Source organism: Carcharhinus amblyrhynchos, chromosome 2, assembly GCF_965287045.1.
Source record: "Carcharhinus amblyrhynchos chromosome 2, sCarAmb.v2.hapA, whole genome shotgun sequence".
Lineage (NCBI taxonomy): Eukaryota > Metazoa > Chordata > Chondrichthyes > Carcharhiniformes > Carcharhinidae > Carcharhinus > Carcharhinus amblyrhynchos.
In genome coordinates, this window is record NC_137325.1 from 97,086,123 (window position 1) to 97,102,861 (window position 16,739).

The following is a 16,739-nucleotide window of genomic DNA, read 5'->3' on the forward strand; positions in this document are numbered from 1 at the left end:
AGTGATGAACTCCTTCCCAGCTGTTTTATTTGATTTTTGATTTATTATTGTCACACATACTGGTATACAGTGAAAAGTATTGCTTCTTGTGTGCTATACAAAACACACCATTCATACAGGAGAGGGTGCAGGATGTAGTGTTCCAGTCATAGGTAGAGTGTAGAGAAAGATCAGCTTAATATAAGATGGGTCCATTCAAAAGTCTGACAGCAGCAGGGAAGAAACTGTTCTTGAGTTGATTGGTACATGTCATCAGACTTTTGTATCTTTTTCCCGATGGAAGAAGGCGAAAGCGAGTGTGTTCGAGGTCTGTGGGGTCCTAGATTATGCTGGCTGCTTTTCTAAGGCAGCGGGAAGTGTAGATAGAGGTGATTTGCATGATACATGTGTTCACAACCCTGAAGATTCTGCCTTGCTATTCATAATGTGAAACTCAGGAAGAGAGTTTATTATTTTTCATTTTATTTGTGGAAGAAGGGAAAAAAAACACCTGCAATAAAATGTTTAAATATTACAAAATTGATCTTAAACTTAATGGGAGCAATTTTCCTATGACAGTTACAGATAGTAAAGGGCAGAGAATCCTGTCCTTTCCACTGTTGTGAGGGTAAGGGGTAAACCTTTCAGAACGGAGGCGAGGAGAAATTGCTTCATCTGAGAGCGGTGAATGTGTGGAATTCGCTACCACAGAAAGTAGCTGAGGTCAAAACATTGTGTGATTTCAAGAAGAAATTAGCTGTAGCTTTTGGGCTCACGGGATCTGGGGGAAAGCAGGATCAAGATATTGAATTTGATGATCAGCCATGATCAAAATGAAGGGCGGAGCAGGTTTGAGGGGCTGAATGGCTTACTCCTGCTTCTAGTTTCTATGTTTAAAATATGAGTTCTCCCATGTAAGATGAAAATTAAAATTTCTTCTTTCAGAGGGTCTTAACAAAATTCTTCTTCAGGCAGCAGTGGAGGCTAGGAAAATGAATATATTCAAAACTGAATTAGACAGATTTTTGATCCACAAGGGAGTCAAGATTAATAGGGACCAGCAGGACAGCACAGTTGAGGCCACAGTCAGATCACCCACGATCTTATTAAATGGCAGAACAGACTCAATGGCTAAACGGCCATTTGTGATCTTAAAATGCTAAACAGAAAAAAGAAGCACTTGTTGAAGGTTGGGAACACACAAAGCAAGTGTACAATACAAGGAAAGTAGAAAGAAACTTAAGCAAGGAATGAGGAGGGCTAAAAGGGGTCACAAAAAAGCATTGGCCAACAGGATTAAGGAGAATTCCAAGGCTTTTTATACATATATAAAGAGCAAGAGGGTAGCAGGGAGAGGGTTGTCCCACTCAAGGACAGAATCTATGCTTGGAGCCAGAAGAAATGGGTGGGATATTAAATGAGTACTTTGCATCACTATTCACCAAAGAGAAGGACTTGGTGGATGATGAGTCTGGGAAAAGATATGTAGTTTGAGTCATATTGAGATCAAAAAGGAGGAGGTATTGGGGTTTTTGAGAAACATTAAGGTAGACAACTCCCCAGGATCTGATGGGAAATACCCCAGAATACTAAGAGAGGGAAGGAAGAAAATTGTTGGGGCCTTGAGAGAAATCTTTGCATCCTCACTGGCTACAGGGGAGGTCATGATGTAGAGATGCCAGCGCTGGACTGGGGTAAACACAGTAAGAAGTCTCACGACACCAGGTTTAAGTCCAACAGGTTTATTTGACAGTAATCCACAAGCTTTCGGAAATGGTGTTCCTTTGTCAGGCGTGAGGAAGGTTCTGATCAGAGAAAGACATATAAAGACACATACAGTTTACAGAATACTCACTAGAAAAACTTGAGTGTGTTGATTTGCGCAATCTTCTTGGAGATCCTCTCCACTTGGATCCGGCAGTTTGCGGTGTCGATAGTAGTCATGATGTAGAGATGCAGGTGTTGGACTGGGGTAAACACAGTAAGAAGTCTCACAACACCAGGTTTAAGTCCAACCAGTTTATTTGATAGTCTGATCAGAACCTTCCACACACCTGACAAAGGAACACTGTTTCCGAAAGCTTGTGGGATTACTATCAAAGGGTGTGCAGGTACACAGGTCACTGAAGGTGGCAAGCAAGTGGAGAAGGTAGTCAAGAAGGCATACGGCATGCTTGCCTTCATTGAGCTTCAAAATTGGCAAGTCATGTTGCAGCTTTATAGAACCTTTTTAGGCTGCACTTTGAATATAGTGTTCAATTCTGGTTGCTTGTCTACCAGAAGGATGTGGAGGCTTTGGAGAAAGTACAGAAAGGATTTACCAGGATGTTGCCTGGCATGGAGGGCATTAGCTATGAGGAAAGATTAGAGAAACTTGGTTTGTCTCACTAGAACAACAGAGATTGATGGGTGGCCTGATAGAAATCTACAAGATTATGAGGGGTATGGACAGAATGGATAGTCAGAAGCTTTTTCCCAGGGTGGAAGAGTCAATTACTAGGGGGCATAGGTTTAAGGTGTGAGGGGCAATGTTTAAAGGAGATGCAAGTGGCAAGTTTTTTTTACACAGAGTGGTGGGTGGCTGGAACTCGCTGCCGGGGGACGTAGTGGAAGAAGATACGATAGTGAATTCTAAGGGGTGTCTGGACAAACACACAAACAGGATGGGAATAGAGGGATTTGGAACCCGAAAGGTTTTATTCAGTAGGGCATCATGGTTGGTGCAGGCTTGAAGGGCCAAAGGGCCTGTTTCTGTGCTGTAATTTTCTTTGTTCTTAAAATAGATGGACCTAAAGAAATAGGAACAGAAGTAGGCCATTCAGCTCTCTGAGCCTGCTCCATCATTAAGTATGATCATGGCAAGTTTAACACTAAGTTCACTTTCCTGCCTTATACCCCCCCTTAATTAAACACCCATCGATCTCAACCTTGAGAACATTCAAGCACTCGACGTCCACAGCTTCCTGGGGTAAAGAATTCCAAAGATTCACCACTCAAAATAAATTCTTCCTTGAATCCATCTTAAATGAGCACCTCCTAATATTATGACGATGCCCTCTGGTCCTACACTCTCCCATGAGTAGAAACATCTTCCCAACATAAACCCTGTATAACCGCCTAAGATTCTTATATTTCAATCATATCACCTCTCATTTTTCTGAACCCCAAGGTTACAAACCCAATCTACTTAATCTTTCTTTACATGACGCTCCCTCAATACGTGGGATCATTCTGCTTGATCACCTCTGTATCAACTCCAATGATAATATCTTTCAGTAAATACTGTACATTGTATTTTAAATGTGGTCTTACTAGTACCTTGTACAGTTGCTTCAAAGTCTCTTTAATATTGTACTCCAGTTCCCTTGAAATAAAAGCCAACATTCCGTTTGCCTTCCATGTTACCTCCTGCACCTGTATGCTAACTTTCTGGGTTTCATGAGCAAGAACCCTAAAGTCCCTCTGTGCTACAGCTTCCTGCAGTCTCTCATCATTTAAATAATAATCTGCTTTCTCACTTTTTCTTCCAAAATGAACAATCCTCAATTTCTCACATTGAATTCTATTTGTCAATTTTTTGCCCTATCAATGTCTCTCTGTAAACTATTTATATCCTCCTTATAATCTGCCTTCCCTCCAACTTTGCGTCATCTGTAAATTTGTCCACAATACATTCTGTTCCTTCCTCCAAATCATTAATATGTGAAGAGCTACTGTCCCAGCACTCATCCCTGTGGCAGTCCACTGGTTACTACCCTCCAACATGAGAAAGACCCCCTTATCACTGCTCCCTGTTAGCCAATCCTCTATCCATGCCAGAATATTATTTCATGAAATCATGAAATCCAATCTTGCATAGTAGTCTTTTGAGTGAAACCTTATCAAATGCCTTTTGAAAATCCAAACATATACAACACCAACTGGTTCTCCTCTATCTTCTCAGGCTGATACCTCCTCTCGGAACTCTAATAAATTTGACAGACATGATTTCTCCCTTCATGAAACTATTGCTGATTCTCCTTGATCAGATTGTGACTCTCCAAATGCACTGCTATTCTATCCTTAATGATCGATTCTAATATTTTTTCAACAATTGAGGTTAGACTAACTGGCTGGTAGTTCCTGCGTTTTGCCTCCTTACTTTTTTAAAACAAGGATACCACTTTGACAGTTTTCCAATCCTTTAGCAGTTCCAGAATCCAAGGATTTTTGGAAATTGACTACCGATATATCCACAATCTCTGCATCTACTGCCTTTAAGATCTGGGGTGCAAACCATCAGGTCCAGGGGACCTAACAACTTTTAACCCCATTAGTTTGCCTGAAACTAATTATCTGCTGACAGGGTCTGTGTTTAATTCCTCCACCATATTTGTTTTTACTATTTTGAGGACACAAATAGTACACAAGATGGGGACATCAGATTCGTTAAAACAAGTTATTCTAATGAAAGTAGATCATAGATGAGATCGTGTTTGGAATACTGTGTGCAGTTTTGGGCGCCGCACCTGCGCAAGGATATTTTGGCCCTGGAGGGAGTGCAGAGGAGGTTTACTAGGCTGATACCGGAGTTGAGGGGATTGAGCTATGAGGAGAGGCTGAATAAACTAGGCTTGTACTCGTTAGAGTTTAGAAGAATGAGGGGAGATCTCATTGAGACGTATAAGATGATGAATGGGATGGATAGGATAGAGGTGGAGACTCTTCCCGCTCAAAAAAGACAGTAGGACTAGGGGGCACAGCCTCAAGATAAAGGGGAGGCGGTTTAGAACGGAGTTGAGGAGGAACTTCTTCACTCAAAGGGTGGTGAATCTCTGGAATTCTCTGCCCGTTGAAGTGGTGGAGGCTGCCTCGCTAAATATTTTTAAGAAGCGGGTTGATGGGTTCTTGATAAGAGAGGGGATTAAGGGTTATGGGGAGAGGGCGGGAAAGTGGAACTGAGCCACAACAGATCAGCCATGATCTTATTGAATGGCGGGGCAGGCTCGAAGGGCTAGATGGCCTACTCCTGCTCCTATTTCTTATGTTCTTAAATAATATCCTCTATAGTAAAGACCAAAGTAAAATATCTATTTAACTCCTCTGCCATTTCTTTGTTCCCCATAATTACTTGCCCAGTTTTATTCTGTAAGAGGCCAATGCTTTTTTACTTCCTCCTTTTAATGTACTCAGATTGTCCATTTTACTGAGAACAGCTGTAAATTCAACTTTACTCTTCCTTTTAATGTACTTAGAAGCTCTTTTTGTCTGCTTTAATGTTTCTCGCTAGCTTGCCCTCAGTTTATTTTCTCCTTCCTGATTTTTAGTCCATTTTTGCTGTATTCTGAATGTATCCCACTCTCCTTTCCTACCACTAATCTTTGCCAGTTCATATGTTTCCACATTCAACTTAATTCCCTCCTTAACTTGCTTGATTATCCATGTAAATTCTTTTTTCCCTTAATAGTCTTTCCTCCCCATTAATATGTACTATTGCTGGGAGATTATGACTTTCCCAGGGATAAGTTAAGAATGATCTCCTTAAATGACTGCCATTGCTCATTATTGTCTTTCCTGTTGAGCTATATGACCAGTTCACTTTGGCCAATTTCATTCTCATTTCTTGGTATTTCCCCTTCTATAAGCAGACTGTGTGGTGGCACTGTGGTTAGCATGCTGCCTCACAACACCAGAGACCCAGGTTTGATTCCAACTTTAGGTGGAGCTTGCACATTCTCCCTGGGTTTCCTCTCACAGTCCAAAGGTGTTATGTGGTTGGCTATATGAAATCGCCCCTTAATGTCCCAAGGTGTTGGGAAGATTAGCGGGTTAAATGCATGGGATTACAAGAATAGGTGTGCCTGGGTAAGATGCTCTGTCAGAAAGTTGATCCAGGCTCGATGAGACAAATGACCTCCTCCTGCACTTTGGAGATTCTATGATTAGTACTGATACTTCAGTCTCAATTTTCTTAGTGATGGCTACTGCCTCCATGTCTTCTTCTCTAATTGCTGCTGATTGCCTGGCTTGGTGTCCTCTGCCTGCACAGAATAATTGCCACTTTTTAATAGGGCTAATCTGAAAGTTGCAGAATATATCATCTATCTCCAAATCACTGGCCTAAACAGCTTCTTGAATAATTTTGCAAATTTTTAAAAGAAAATTAATAAACATTTTCCAACTGTTGCTGACAACAATGTCCAGGAAATAAATCTGAAATTCCTGGACACTGGGACAGCCTTGTAGGATTGGCAATCTGATGCTTATGGTTAGTTAACTTCTGATTGAGCTTGTCTACTAATGGAATCTCATTGCAAACAAAGAAATCTGGACAATATAGCAGATATTTTCACTTAAACGTGGAAAACTTGTGTTGATTCTAACATCTAGCAACATTGGATTTCATTCAGATTGTATTAAGCATCACTGTATAATCTTTTAACTTTTTCAACTAATACAGTGAAATGCTTCACTGGCTAAGCAGGGTTTTGCTTATGTGATGTCTTCCCAGTAGTCTTAAAAGGTGAACAAACTTTGTGCTGAGGTTTTGACCTTTTTAGCCACCTTGACCGATTGATTATGCTGAGAAAAATTTTTAGAAATTGTATTTAACAAACCAGCCATCTTCATCACATTGCAATTTCCAATTTGCTCTTCTGTTCACAAGATGGCAGCAGTATGCAAACATGCATAAATTATAAGCAAAGAATGCTGAACAGACTATAACTGCTGTCTGTTATGATCACAAATGGGAACAGGAGGGTACAACATCTATGATTTGTGGTTTTATTTATTCAAGTTATGCTTGTGCGGTCAGTTTGGAAGCAGAGTTGTTACAAGGAGTAAATTAGCTAATACATCATGGACTGGGAAAAATTAAAAACATTAATCAAAGCAGTGTGTTTAAAAGGAAAGAAATAATGAAGTTCTTTAAAATTAGTCCAGGAATATTTTAAAATTGCCCTCTGGAAATACGTTTAGATGGGGTTTGGTGGATCATTTTACAGGAGATAAAACCATCCTCAATAGGACAAATCAAAGTTGTTAATTATGTCATCATGGCAGCTAAGTCATGGTGGAATCTAATGAACCATAGGGGAAAATATTTGAGAGCAAAGCCTATGTCGTTGACGGAGAAACAGGACAGATCCTAGACAGACAATTATTGTTAATCATTCTGCTCTTGCTCATCAGAGAAGTGATCTGAGGTGTTGTTGACAGTGCTATCAAGAGGCACTCACTCAGCAATTATTCCCCAGTGTTCAATTAGGGTTCTGCCATGGCCACTCAGCTCTTGACTTCATTACAGCCTTAATCCAAACAGAGAATAAATAATCTCAAAAGGTGATGTGAGTGAATGTCCTTGACAACATTTGACCAAGTATGGCATCAAGGAGCCTGAGCAAAACTGGAATCAGTGGAATCAGGAGGAAAACTCTCCACTGGTTGGAGTAATGCCTAGCACAAAGGAAGATGGTTGTGAGCATTGGAGGCCAATCATATCAATCCCAGGATATTGCTTCAGGTGTTCCTTAGGACAGTGTCCTAAGACCAATGATCTTTAGCTGCTTCATGAATGACCTTCCCACTCTCAAAGCCAGAAATTGGAATGTTTCCCAATGACAGCATTCATTACCATTCACGAGTCCTCAGATACTGAAGCAATCTGTGCCTATAGGCAGCAAGGCCTGGACAACATTCATGTTTTGGGGTTGATAAGTGACAAGTAAAATTTTCACCACAAAAGTAATATTCAATGGCCATTCCTAACAAAGAATCTACCCATCTTCTCTCAACATTAAATGGCAATACCTTTGCTTAATTCCCTCAACATTCTCATCCTGGGAGTGAGGTTATCATTGACTTGAAACTTAACTGAGTCAGTACATGAAAACTGTAGCAACAAGAATAGGCTAGAGGCTAGGAGTTCTGCACTGTGTAATTCCCCTTCTGACTCCTCAAAGTCTTCTCGCTGTCATACCATGCTAAATTCTCCTTCAGTGTACTCAAAAAAGTGGCGGAGTGCGGCAACTAAGGGATTTTCACGGTAACTTCATTGTAGTGTCAATGTAAGCCTACTTGTGACAAAATACAAAAAAAAAATCAATGTTGTGCTAAAGAAATTCCTAGCTCATCCATGGCAATTTCAGAAAGACAGCTGGGCAGTGAAGCTACAGACAAAGAGTCAAAGGTGATAGTGGAAGGTAAGACTAAGTGCTGCCAGTTCACACATCAAAACAATGAGGATTTAAATGTAGCTCATTTCTAAATACTATCATAAAATACACATCATACAACATTTAATTACATACAACGCACATTTGTATTTTATTATCCATAAAATATACAATAATCTCAGCAATGTATTTAAAGAATGCAGGTAGGTAACCAAGCAGTCACAATTTCTATATACATGCTATAATTTTAACCTCTTCAAAGAAAATAAAACAAATCAGAAGTACATTAAAACAGCACAGATTTTGTCCCATTTCACACTTCAACATTTTGAGACATTAGTTTGCACCTTAAAGGATTCCAGTTATTAAAATATCATGGTTTGATGGAACTGTTCTTTTTAGGGCTTTTACCTAAGACTTGCTGAAGTCACACCAACTAAAAAAGTGGCAAAATAGGTAAAAGTTATACAGTAGTTGACATTATACAACTAAGTAAAGGAACTGCTGAATGAAATGCAACAATAAACTTTTAAGAATGTAGTGATTTAAAAAGGTTAAACTGAATCAAATTCAGCCATTTATTGTGCTATCCAGGCCTGCTGTTTGGAATTAAATGAACTAAATACATTTCAGGAGCACTCTCTTAACAAAACTAATTTGTACCAAGTAGTGTTTAAAAAAAACGATAGGTATCGATCCATTTGGGCAGGTGACAGGAAAGCCTTTTCTGGACATTACAGAATCAAGTGCAGTGCTATCATGCTTCAGTTATGCAAACAGAATGAAAATACTGCCTAATTCAACTTAAAATGTATGCCTGTCATGTCACTCTGGATGAGTTCTTCCCAAATCCCCATCAAACCAGTTCAAATCCATTGTGGAAGCAAGTTAGCAACATTTGGCTATGCCAAATCGGGTGTTGAAAAGAAAATTCTCAATAGGGAAAAAGGTCTCATCTACTAATAACTTCGTATGTCTCCCTCCCTGAATGTACATCCATAAGAATGAAACAGACAACAATGAAGGCACTGAAGAAATTGGAAACCAAGCAAACAATTGTACAAATGTGGCTTAAATAACCGTAAAACAGTTAACCATCTAAAAAGTGAATGTCGATTAAAAACTAAAGTCTACTACTTTGCAAAGTCCAAGCAATCTTACTGAGACTTGTGGTATCATTGGTTTCCACTTCTATAAACCTATGTTAAAATACCAATTATACATAAAATACACTGGTAAAAGAAAGGTTTGGAAAAACTGCAAAAAGAATGAGTAGTTCTCCACAATAACTTGGTAGGTTTTAATTATCCATCACCCTGACTGCACCATGTTCGTTGGTCTTAAGCCAAACTAGAAAAGTAGGAAAGGGGCATTTGTGTTGGTTCAAAAATAGGTTCCAGTTTTCTCTTCCTTTTCCCTCCCCACGCTATCACAATGTCTTTACCATAGCCATGCAAAACTAGTAAGACCTAGAGTTGATCAACAGATGTACATCAAAATCTGAACAGTTTTATTTTAATACTGTTAAAGCAAAGTTTTAAAAGTTGCAGCTTGAGAGATCGATAAATACAGCTCTCTAAATATTTGTGTTTCATTTCTACACAAGGTTTTTTTTAAAATCAGTTTGTTTGGTCCCTTTGGCAAATCATCATGCAAGTGAATGATGTGATATACACCAATCTTTTTACACCACTTTCTTCATTAGATTCAGTAATGCCTAAGACTTAGGAATTTTTGAATGGCTGTCCCCATTAAGTTTAGGTAGTGCTATTCCACCCGGCATTGTAAAGTCTTCTCATTCGATCAGTAACCAGTGTATGTGGTTGAAATGGATCCTGGCACTGGAAATAAAGAGCATTAAAATAACATAACATTGGCATCTATCGACTTTGTCTGTAGTCTCCTACATGTAGGTCTGAGCTTCTTGCTTCTTGTTCCAAAGACCTGCATTCTTGTGTCTTCTTTTTTTGATAAATTCAACTTTAAACCTATAATGTAATTGCTCCGCTTGGCTGAGGGAGTTCAGAAGGCGCTCGTTTTAAAAAAAAACCCATCCACCTGTGGGCATGCTCCAAAGGCTTTCAGCATGAAAGTTCAAGTCAGTGTACTCAGTAGGTCTCTGAATCAGAATCGTTTAGTTCATCATCTTCAGCATAAGGGTAACCATCTTCCCTTCCTATACTGTTCAAGCTGCAGAAAGAGCTATGATCACTTCTCATTATCGGTAAAGAGTCAAAGGACACAGTCTTTGAAGGATTGCTGTAGTGATTAATGGCATTAAAACTGAGAGTGGGTAAAGTGCTGCTGGATGAAACAGGCATCATGGTGGCCAGAATAAGGGCTAAGCAGTCTGCCACATCTTTATTTGGAGCACAAGCCAATGCAGGCGTGTAACCTAAAACAGCAAGTTTTAAAAGTCACCTTAACCATAGATTACTCCACACCTTTACCAACAGTGTTAACTCGAGACAATTATTGGTGAGTTATGAGCAATTACTTTAATTTAAGAAGTTAGTATGCACAAAGTGCAGTTGAAATTTCACTGTCGTTCATATAGCACAATACACAACTGTGATGAAAATATTAAGAACAAGCCTGCAACATTAGCAAGGATCATCATAACAATTTGCAGTTGATAGGAAGGAAAATAGGAAATGAAATGAACTTAGATTGTGGATGAGAGATACAACATCAGTACTGGGCAGCTGCACCAGACTATTGGAATCTGCAGGTAAGATTGACTAGGCATCTTGCTTCCAAAAATCCTGAAAGATTTGTTGGTTGAAGCCCAGTGGAAATAACCTGCATCAAGAACAAGATTTTTCCCCCTTGGAGCTATACTTGGAATATCAATGTAGCTTTATTACAGACACTGTCAATATAATACGAGTTAGGCTGCATTAAATTAATAGATGCAGTTGTAAGTTCAGTGTCATCCATTCAGGGTTAAGAAGATTCCTCATTAAGAATGAAGGGAACAAACAACTAGGCGAAAGTTACATAAAGTGCATAGATAAGGTCTAGGCAACTAAAAACAGATGAAGCACTTGAAGAATACAAGGAAAGCAGAAAAGAACTCAAAAGGGAGTTAGGAATACATAAAGGGTCACAAAATGTTCTTGGCTCAGCAGGATTAAGAAGAATCCCAAGGCATTTTATGCATACATTAGGAACAAGAGGGTAGCTAGAGAAAGAATTTGTCCACTCAAGGACAAAGGAGGGAAATTATGTGTAGAACCAAAGGAAGTGGGTGAGATCCTTAATGAGTACTTTGCATCAGTGTTCAAAAAGGAGAAGGACACATTGATTGATGGTGTCTCGGAGGGGTATGTAAGTCCTCTAGAGCAAGTCATCATTACAAGGAAGGAAGTGTTAGGTGTATTAAAAAGCATTACAGTAGACAAAACCCCAGGGCCTGATGGCATCTGTCCCAGATTACTGAGCAAGACAAGAGAGGAAATTGCTGGGCCCCTAACAGAAATCTCTGCTTCTTGTTGGCCACAGATGAGTGCTAGAGGATTGGAGGATAGCCAATGAGCCAATGTTGTCCAATTATTTAAGAAGGGTAGCAAGGATAACCTGGGTAATTATAGGCTGGTGAGCTTGAGGTCAATGATAGTGAAATTGTTGGAGAAGATTCTTAGGGATAGGTTCTACACACATTTGGAATTGAATGGTCTTACTAGCAATAGGAAGCATGGTTTTGTACAAGGGAGGTCATGTCTCACTAATTTGATTGAGTTTTTTGAGGAGGTGACAGAAATGATTGATGAGGGAAGGGCCATGGATGTTGTCTACATGGACTTTAGTAAAGCATTCAACAAGGTCCGTCATGGCAGGCGGGTGCAAAAGTTAAATCACGCGGGTTCAAGGGTGAACTAGTTAGATGGATTTAGAATTGGCTTGGCCGTAGAAGACAGAGGGTAACAGTGGAAGGATGTTTTTCTGGACATCTGTAACTAGTAGTTTTCCACAGGAATAAGTGCTGGGATCTCTGTTATTGGTTTTATATATTGGAAAAAAATGTAACTGGTCTGATTAGTAAGTTTGTGGATGATACTAAGATTGTTGGAGTTACGGATAGTGATGAAGATTGTCAGAGAATACAGCAGGATATAGATAGGCTGGAAAATTGGGCAGAGAAATGGCAGATGAAATCTAATCTGGACAAATGCATGGTGATGCATTTTGGTAGATCTAATTCAGGTGAGAGCTATAAAATAAATGGCAGAAGCATCAGGAGCATAGACACACAGACATCTGGGAGTACAGGTCCACAGATCCTTAAAAGTGGCAGCACAAGTGGAAAATATGGTGAAGAAAGCATATGGCATACTTGCCTTTATCAGCTGGGGCATCGAGTATAAAAGTTGGCAAATTATGTCACAGTTATATAAAACGTTGGTTAGGCTACATTTGGAATGCTGTGTCCAATTCTGGTAGCCATACTACCAGAAGGACATGGAGGCTTTGGAGGGAGTACAGGAAAGGTTTGCCAGAATGTTGCCTGATATGGTGGATATTAACTACGAAGAGAGGCTGAATAAACTAGGATTGTTTTCCTTTGAAAGACGGAGGTTGAGGGGTGACCTGATAGAAGTTTATAAAATTATGAGGGGCACAGATAAGATGAACAGTTTGAAGCTTTTTCCTAGGGCAGAAATAACAATTACAAGGGGGCACAAGTTCATGGTGAGGGGGAAAGGTTCAGTAAAGATGTGCGGGGGAAGCTTTTTTTACACAGAAGGTGGTGGGGACATGAAATGCACTGCCAAGTGAGGTGTTTGAGGCATATACATTAGCGATTTTGAATACTTGACTGGCTAGATACATAAACAGGCACAGAATAAAGGGATACAGGCAGTTAGTCTAGATAGGGCAACATGATTGGTGCAGACTTTGTAGGCTGAAGGGCCTGTTCCTGTGCTGTACTGTTTTTTGTTCTATCTATAATTACTCATTGGTGGAAGAAGGCTACTCTTGGCTCAGTGGTAGCACTCACCCAAGTCAGCAGGTTGTAGTTTTAAGTCCTATCCTAGAGACTTGACAGCACACAATCTAGGCTGGCACTTCAGTGTAGGACTGAAGGAATGCAATCACTAATGTGCTGGCCAGTTTCGAAGAATGGCTCAAAACCGAGGAAAGCTTTCGAGGCCAATTAACATTAGCAGATAACAAGACATGTACATATTACTGTAATAAAATTCACAGGAGCAATGTGGAACAAACAAAACTTAATGGGTACTAGCGCTTAGCGGTAAATTATTTAAAAAAATGTAAACAACTATTTAAATATAGTTTTAAATGCTGATCTTGGTAAAGCAAAATTAAGGCAACTAAGTACACAATTACTAATACACCATAAATTTCTGCAACACTGACACTGACATGAAGCAGTTAGTTTCCAAAGCTCATTACACTTTGACCCATGTATTTCCATTTATTTTGCATAAACTAGATGAATTAAAAGTGAACACAAACTTACCATTCTCATCTACAGCAAGTACACTAGCACCTTTGCTCAGAAGCTCTTGCACAACTACAGTTAGCCCATTGCGTGCAGCAACATGCAGAGGTCTGTGGAAACAGAAAATTAAAAGTTCTATCTAGAGCTATTACAACAATCATTTACTTTTGTACAGCACCTTTAATGTAGAAAAATGTCCCAGAGAGATAGAGAGGGATGAAAAAGTTCTCTTTGTATCCTCTCTCAACCTTTAACCCAGACTCTGAACTTTTTACCCAACTCTGTCCCCCGAACCAAGGAAAATGAGGTCCATCCATCTACTTTATCTAAACCTCTCAATTTTATACATTTCAATTTGGTCTCCCCTCAGCACTCTCTGTGGGGCGGCATGGTGGTTAACGCCAGGAACCCGGGTTCAATTCCACCTTGGGTCACTGTCTGTGTGCAGTTTGCACATTCTCCCTGTGTCTGCATGGATTTCCTTCAGGTGCTCTAGTTTCCTCCCACACTCCAGATATCGGCGGGTTAGGCTGATTGGCCATGCTAAATTGCCCCTTTGTGTCAGAGGGATTAGAAGGGTAAATGCGTGGGGTTATGTGGGTAAGGCCTGGGTGGGATTGTTGTTGGTGCAGGTTCAATGGGCTGACTGGCTTCCTTCTGCACTGTAGGAATTTTATGATTCTTCTATGATTTTATGAAAACAATACTAGCCTGTCCAATTTAAGAAGAACATAAGAACGTAAGAAATAGGAGCAGGAGTAGGCCATCTAGCCCTTCGAGCCTGCCCCGCCATTCAATAAGATCATGGCTGATCTGTCGTGGCTCAGTTCCACTTTCCCGCCCTCTCCCCATAACCCTTAATCCCCTTGCCTATCAAAAACCTATCAACCCGCGTCTTAAAAATATTTAGCGAGGCAGCCTCCACCACTTCAACGGGCAGAGAATTCCAGAGATTCACCACCCTTTGAGTGAAGAAGTTCCTCTTCAACTCCGTTCAATTTACCATCACAGAAGATTTTTCAGTTCAGGCAACAGTGGTAACAAAACTCGTACTTCATATAGTTCCAATATAACCTTCCCATTCTTAGGTACTACACCTTAGCTAACAAAGGCAAGTAGCCCTTATGCCACTTTATCCAGCTACTCAGTCACATAGGAACATAGAAATTAGGAGCAAGAGTGGGCATTTCTGCCCTTTGAGCCCGCTCCGCCATTCTATATGATCATGGCTGATCTCCATCTCATCCTAACTCCACTTCCCAGCCTTTTCCCGTGCCTTTTATTCCATTTTTGATCAAATATTTATCTACCTCTTTCTTGAATCCACTGACTGATTCTGCATCCACTGTACTCTGGGGTACTGAATTCCACAGATTCACAACCCTCTGTGAGAATTAGCTTCTCCTCATCTCTGTCTTGAACCTCTTCCCCTTTATTTTACAACTATAATCTCTTGACCTGGGGAGGCACGGTGGCACAGTGGTTAGCAAATGCTGCCTCACAGCGCCAGGGACCTGGATTTGATCCCCAGCTTGGGTCACTGTCTGTGTGGAGTTTGCATTTTCTCCCCGTGTCTGCGTGGGTTACCTCCAGGTGCTCCGGTTTCCTCCCACAGTCTCAAAGACGTACTGGTTAGGTGCATTGACCTGAACCGGCGCTGGAGTGTGGTGACTAGGGGAATTTCACAGTAACTTCATTGCATTGTTAATGTAAGCCTTAATGTGATTAACAAATAAACTTTAAAACTTTAACTTTGACCTTGACTGTTCCAAAGACGGAACATTTGGTTAACATTTACTTTATCAATCCAGTTGAGTATTTTATATACCTCAATCAAAATCCCTCTTCATTCTTCTGTACCCCAGCGAATACAAGTCCAATTAACAGCTCTTCATCTGACAGCCTCTTCAAACCTGGGATCATTCTAGAGAACATCTTTTGAACTGTCTCCAGTGCCACCACGTCCTTCCTCAAAGATGACCAAAACTGAACACAATATTCCAAGTGTGGTCCCGCCAATGCCTTATACAATTATAAAAACACTTCTCTAGACCCTTTGCAAATAAATGTCAAGATTCCATTTGTCTTCCTTATAACATTCTGCACCTGCATACCTACTTCCTGAGACTCGTGCACAAGGACAGTCAGATCCCTCTGCACAAACGCTTTTTGAATCTGTTTCCCATTTAAGTAGCAATTTGATCTTTTATTTTTACAGTCAAAGTGGATAACCTCGCATTTACCTATGAGAAACACTATCCACCAGATTCTGGCCCATTCGCCAGCCTGTCAATATCTATTTGTAAATTTTTTATCTCATCCTTATGCTTTCCCACCTATTTTTGTGTCGTCAGCAAATTTCACTATGTTACACATATAGATCACTGATATAAATTGTGGTCCGAGAACTATACCCTGCAGGGCCCCACTAGTTACAGATCACGACTGTAGAAAGACCCATTTTTCCCAACCCTCTGCTTTCTCTCAGTCTGCAAATCTTCAATCCAAGCACTACTCTACTCCCAACCCCCAGGTATCTAACCTTCTGGATCAGTCTCTTGTATGGCACCTTGTAAAATGCCTTGTGGAAGTCCACGTCAAGAGATCTGTGTCTATACAGTCAAAGATGCCTCTATTATTACATACTTCTTAGTATCCTACCATTTATTGAATATTCCTTTGCCATATCAGCTTTCTTCTCACATTTCTCTGGAAAGAACGCCATTGGCCATTTCTCTGCCCAACTGACTAGTCCACTGACATCTTCCTGCAGTCAACAACTTTCTTCTTAATTATCAACCACACTGGAAACTTTTGTATCATTTGCAAATACTCCCCATGTTCAAGTCTAAATCATTGATAAATACCACAAAAAACAAAGGACTGAGTGTTGAAGCCTGCTGGACCTCAATGAAAGTAGCATTCCCATCATAAAAACATCCATCAGCAATTAGCCTTTGGTTCCGCTCACCACTTTGCCTTGGATTTCACAGGCTTTTACTTTTCTGACCAGTCTGCGACATTATCAAAAGCTTTGCTAAAATTCGTGCAGACTACATGAAACACGTTACACCCTTGCTGACCCTTCTTGTTAGTTCCTCAAAACAATTCAATCATGTTGGTCAGTCATGTCTTTA

General features: G+C 40.2%; 1 protein-coding gene across 4 annotated transcripts in view; it reads right to left on the bottom strand.

Annotated features, from left to right (window-relative positions):
* Nucleotides 1-8,257: 8,257 nt before the first annotated feature.
* Nucleotides 8,258-16,739, bottom strand: part of ankrd28b (ankyrin repeat domain 28b) — a 230,108-nt gene continuing 221,626 nt past the window's right edge. For all 4 annotated transcript variants that reach the window (XM_080209614.1, XM_080209610.1, XM_080209616.1 and 1 more), the window contains exons 27-28: nt 13,621-13,712; nt 8,258-10,530 (exon numbers count right to left, since the gene is read on the bottom strand). In XM_080209614.1, coding sequence (XP_080065740.1) covers nt 10,244-10,530; nt 13,621-13,712 — 379 coding nt within the window. In that variant the 3' untranslated portion in view covers nt 8,258-10,243. The remainder of the gene's footprint in view (nt 10,531-13,620; nt 13,713-16,739) is intronic.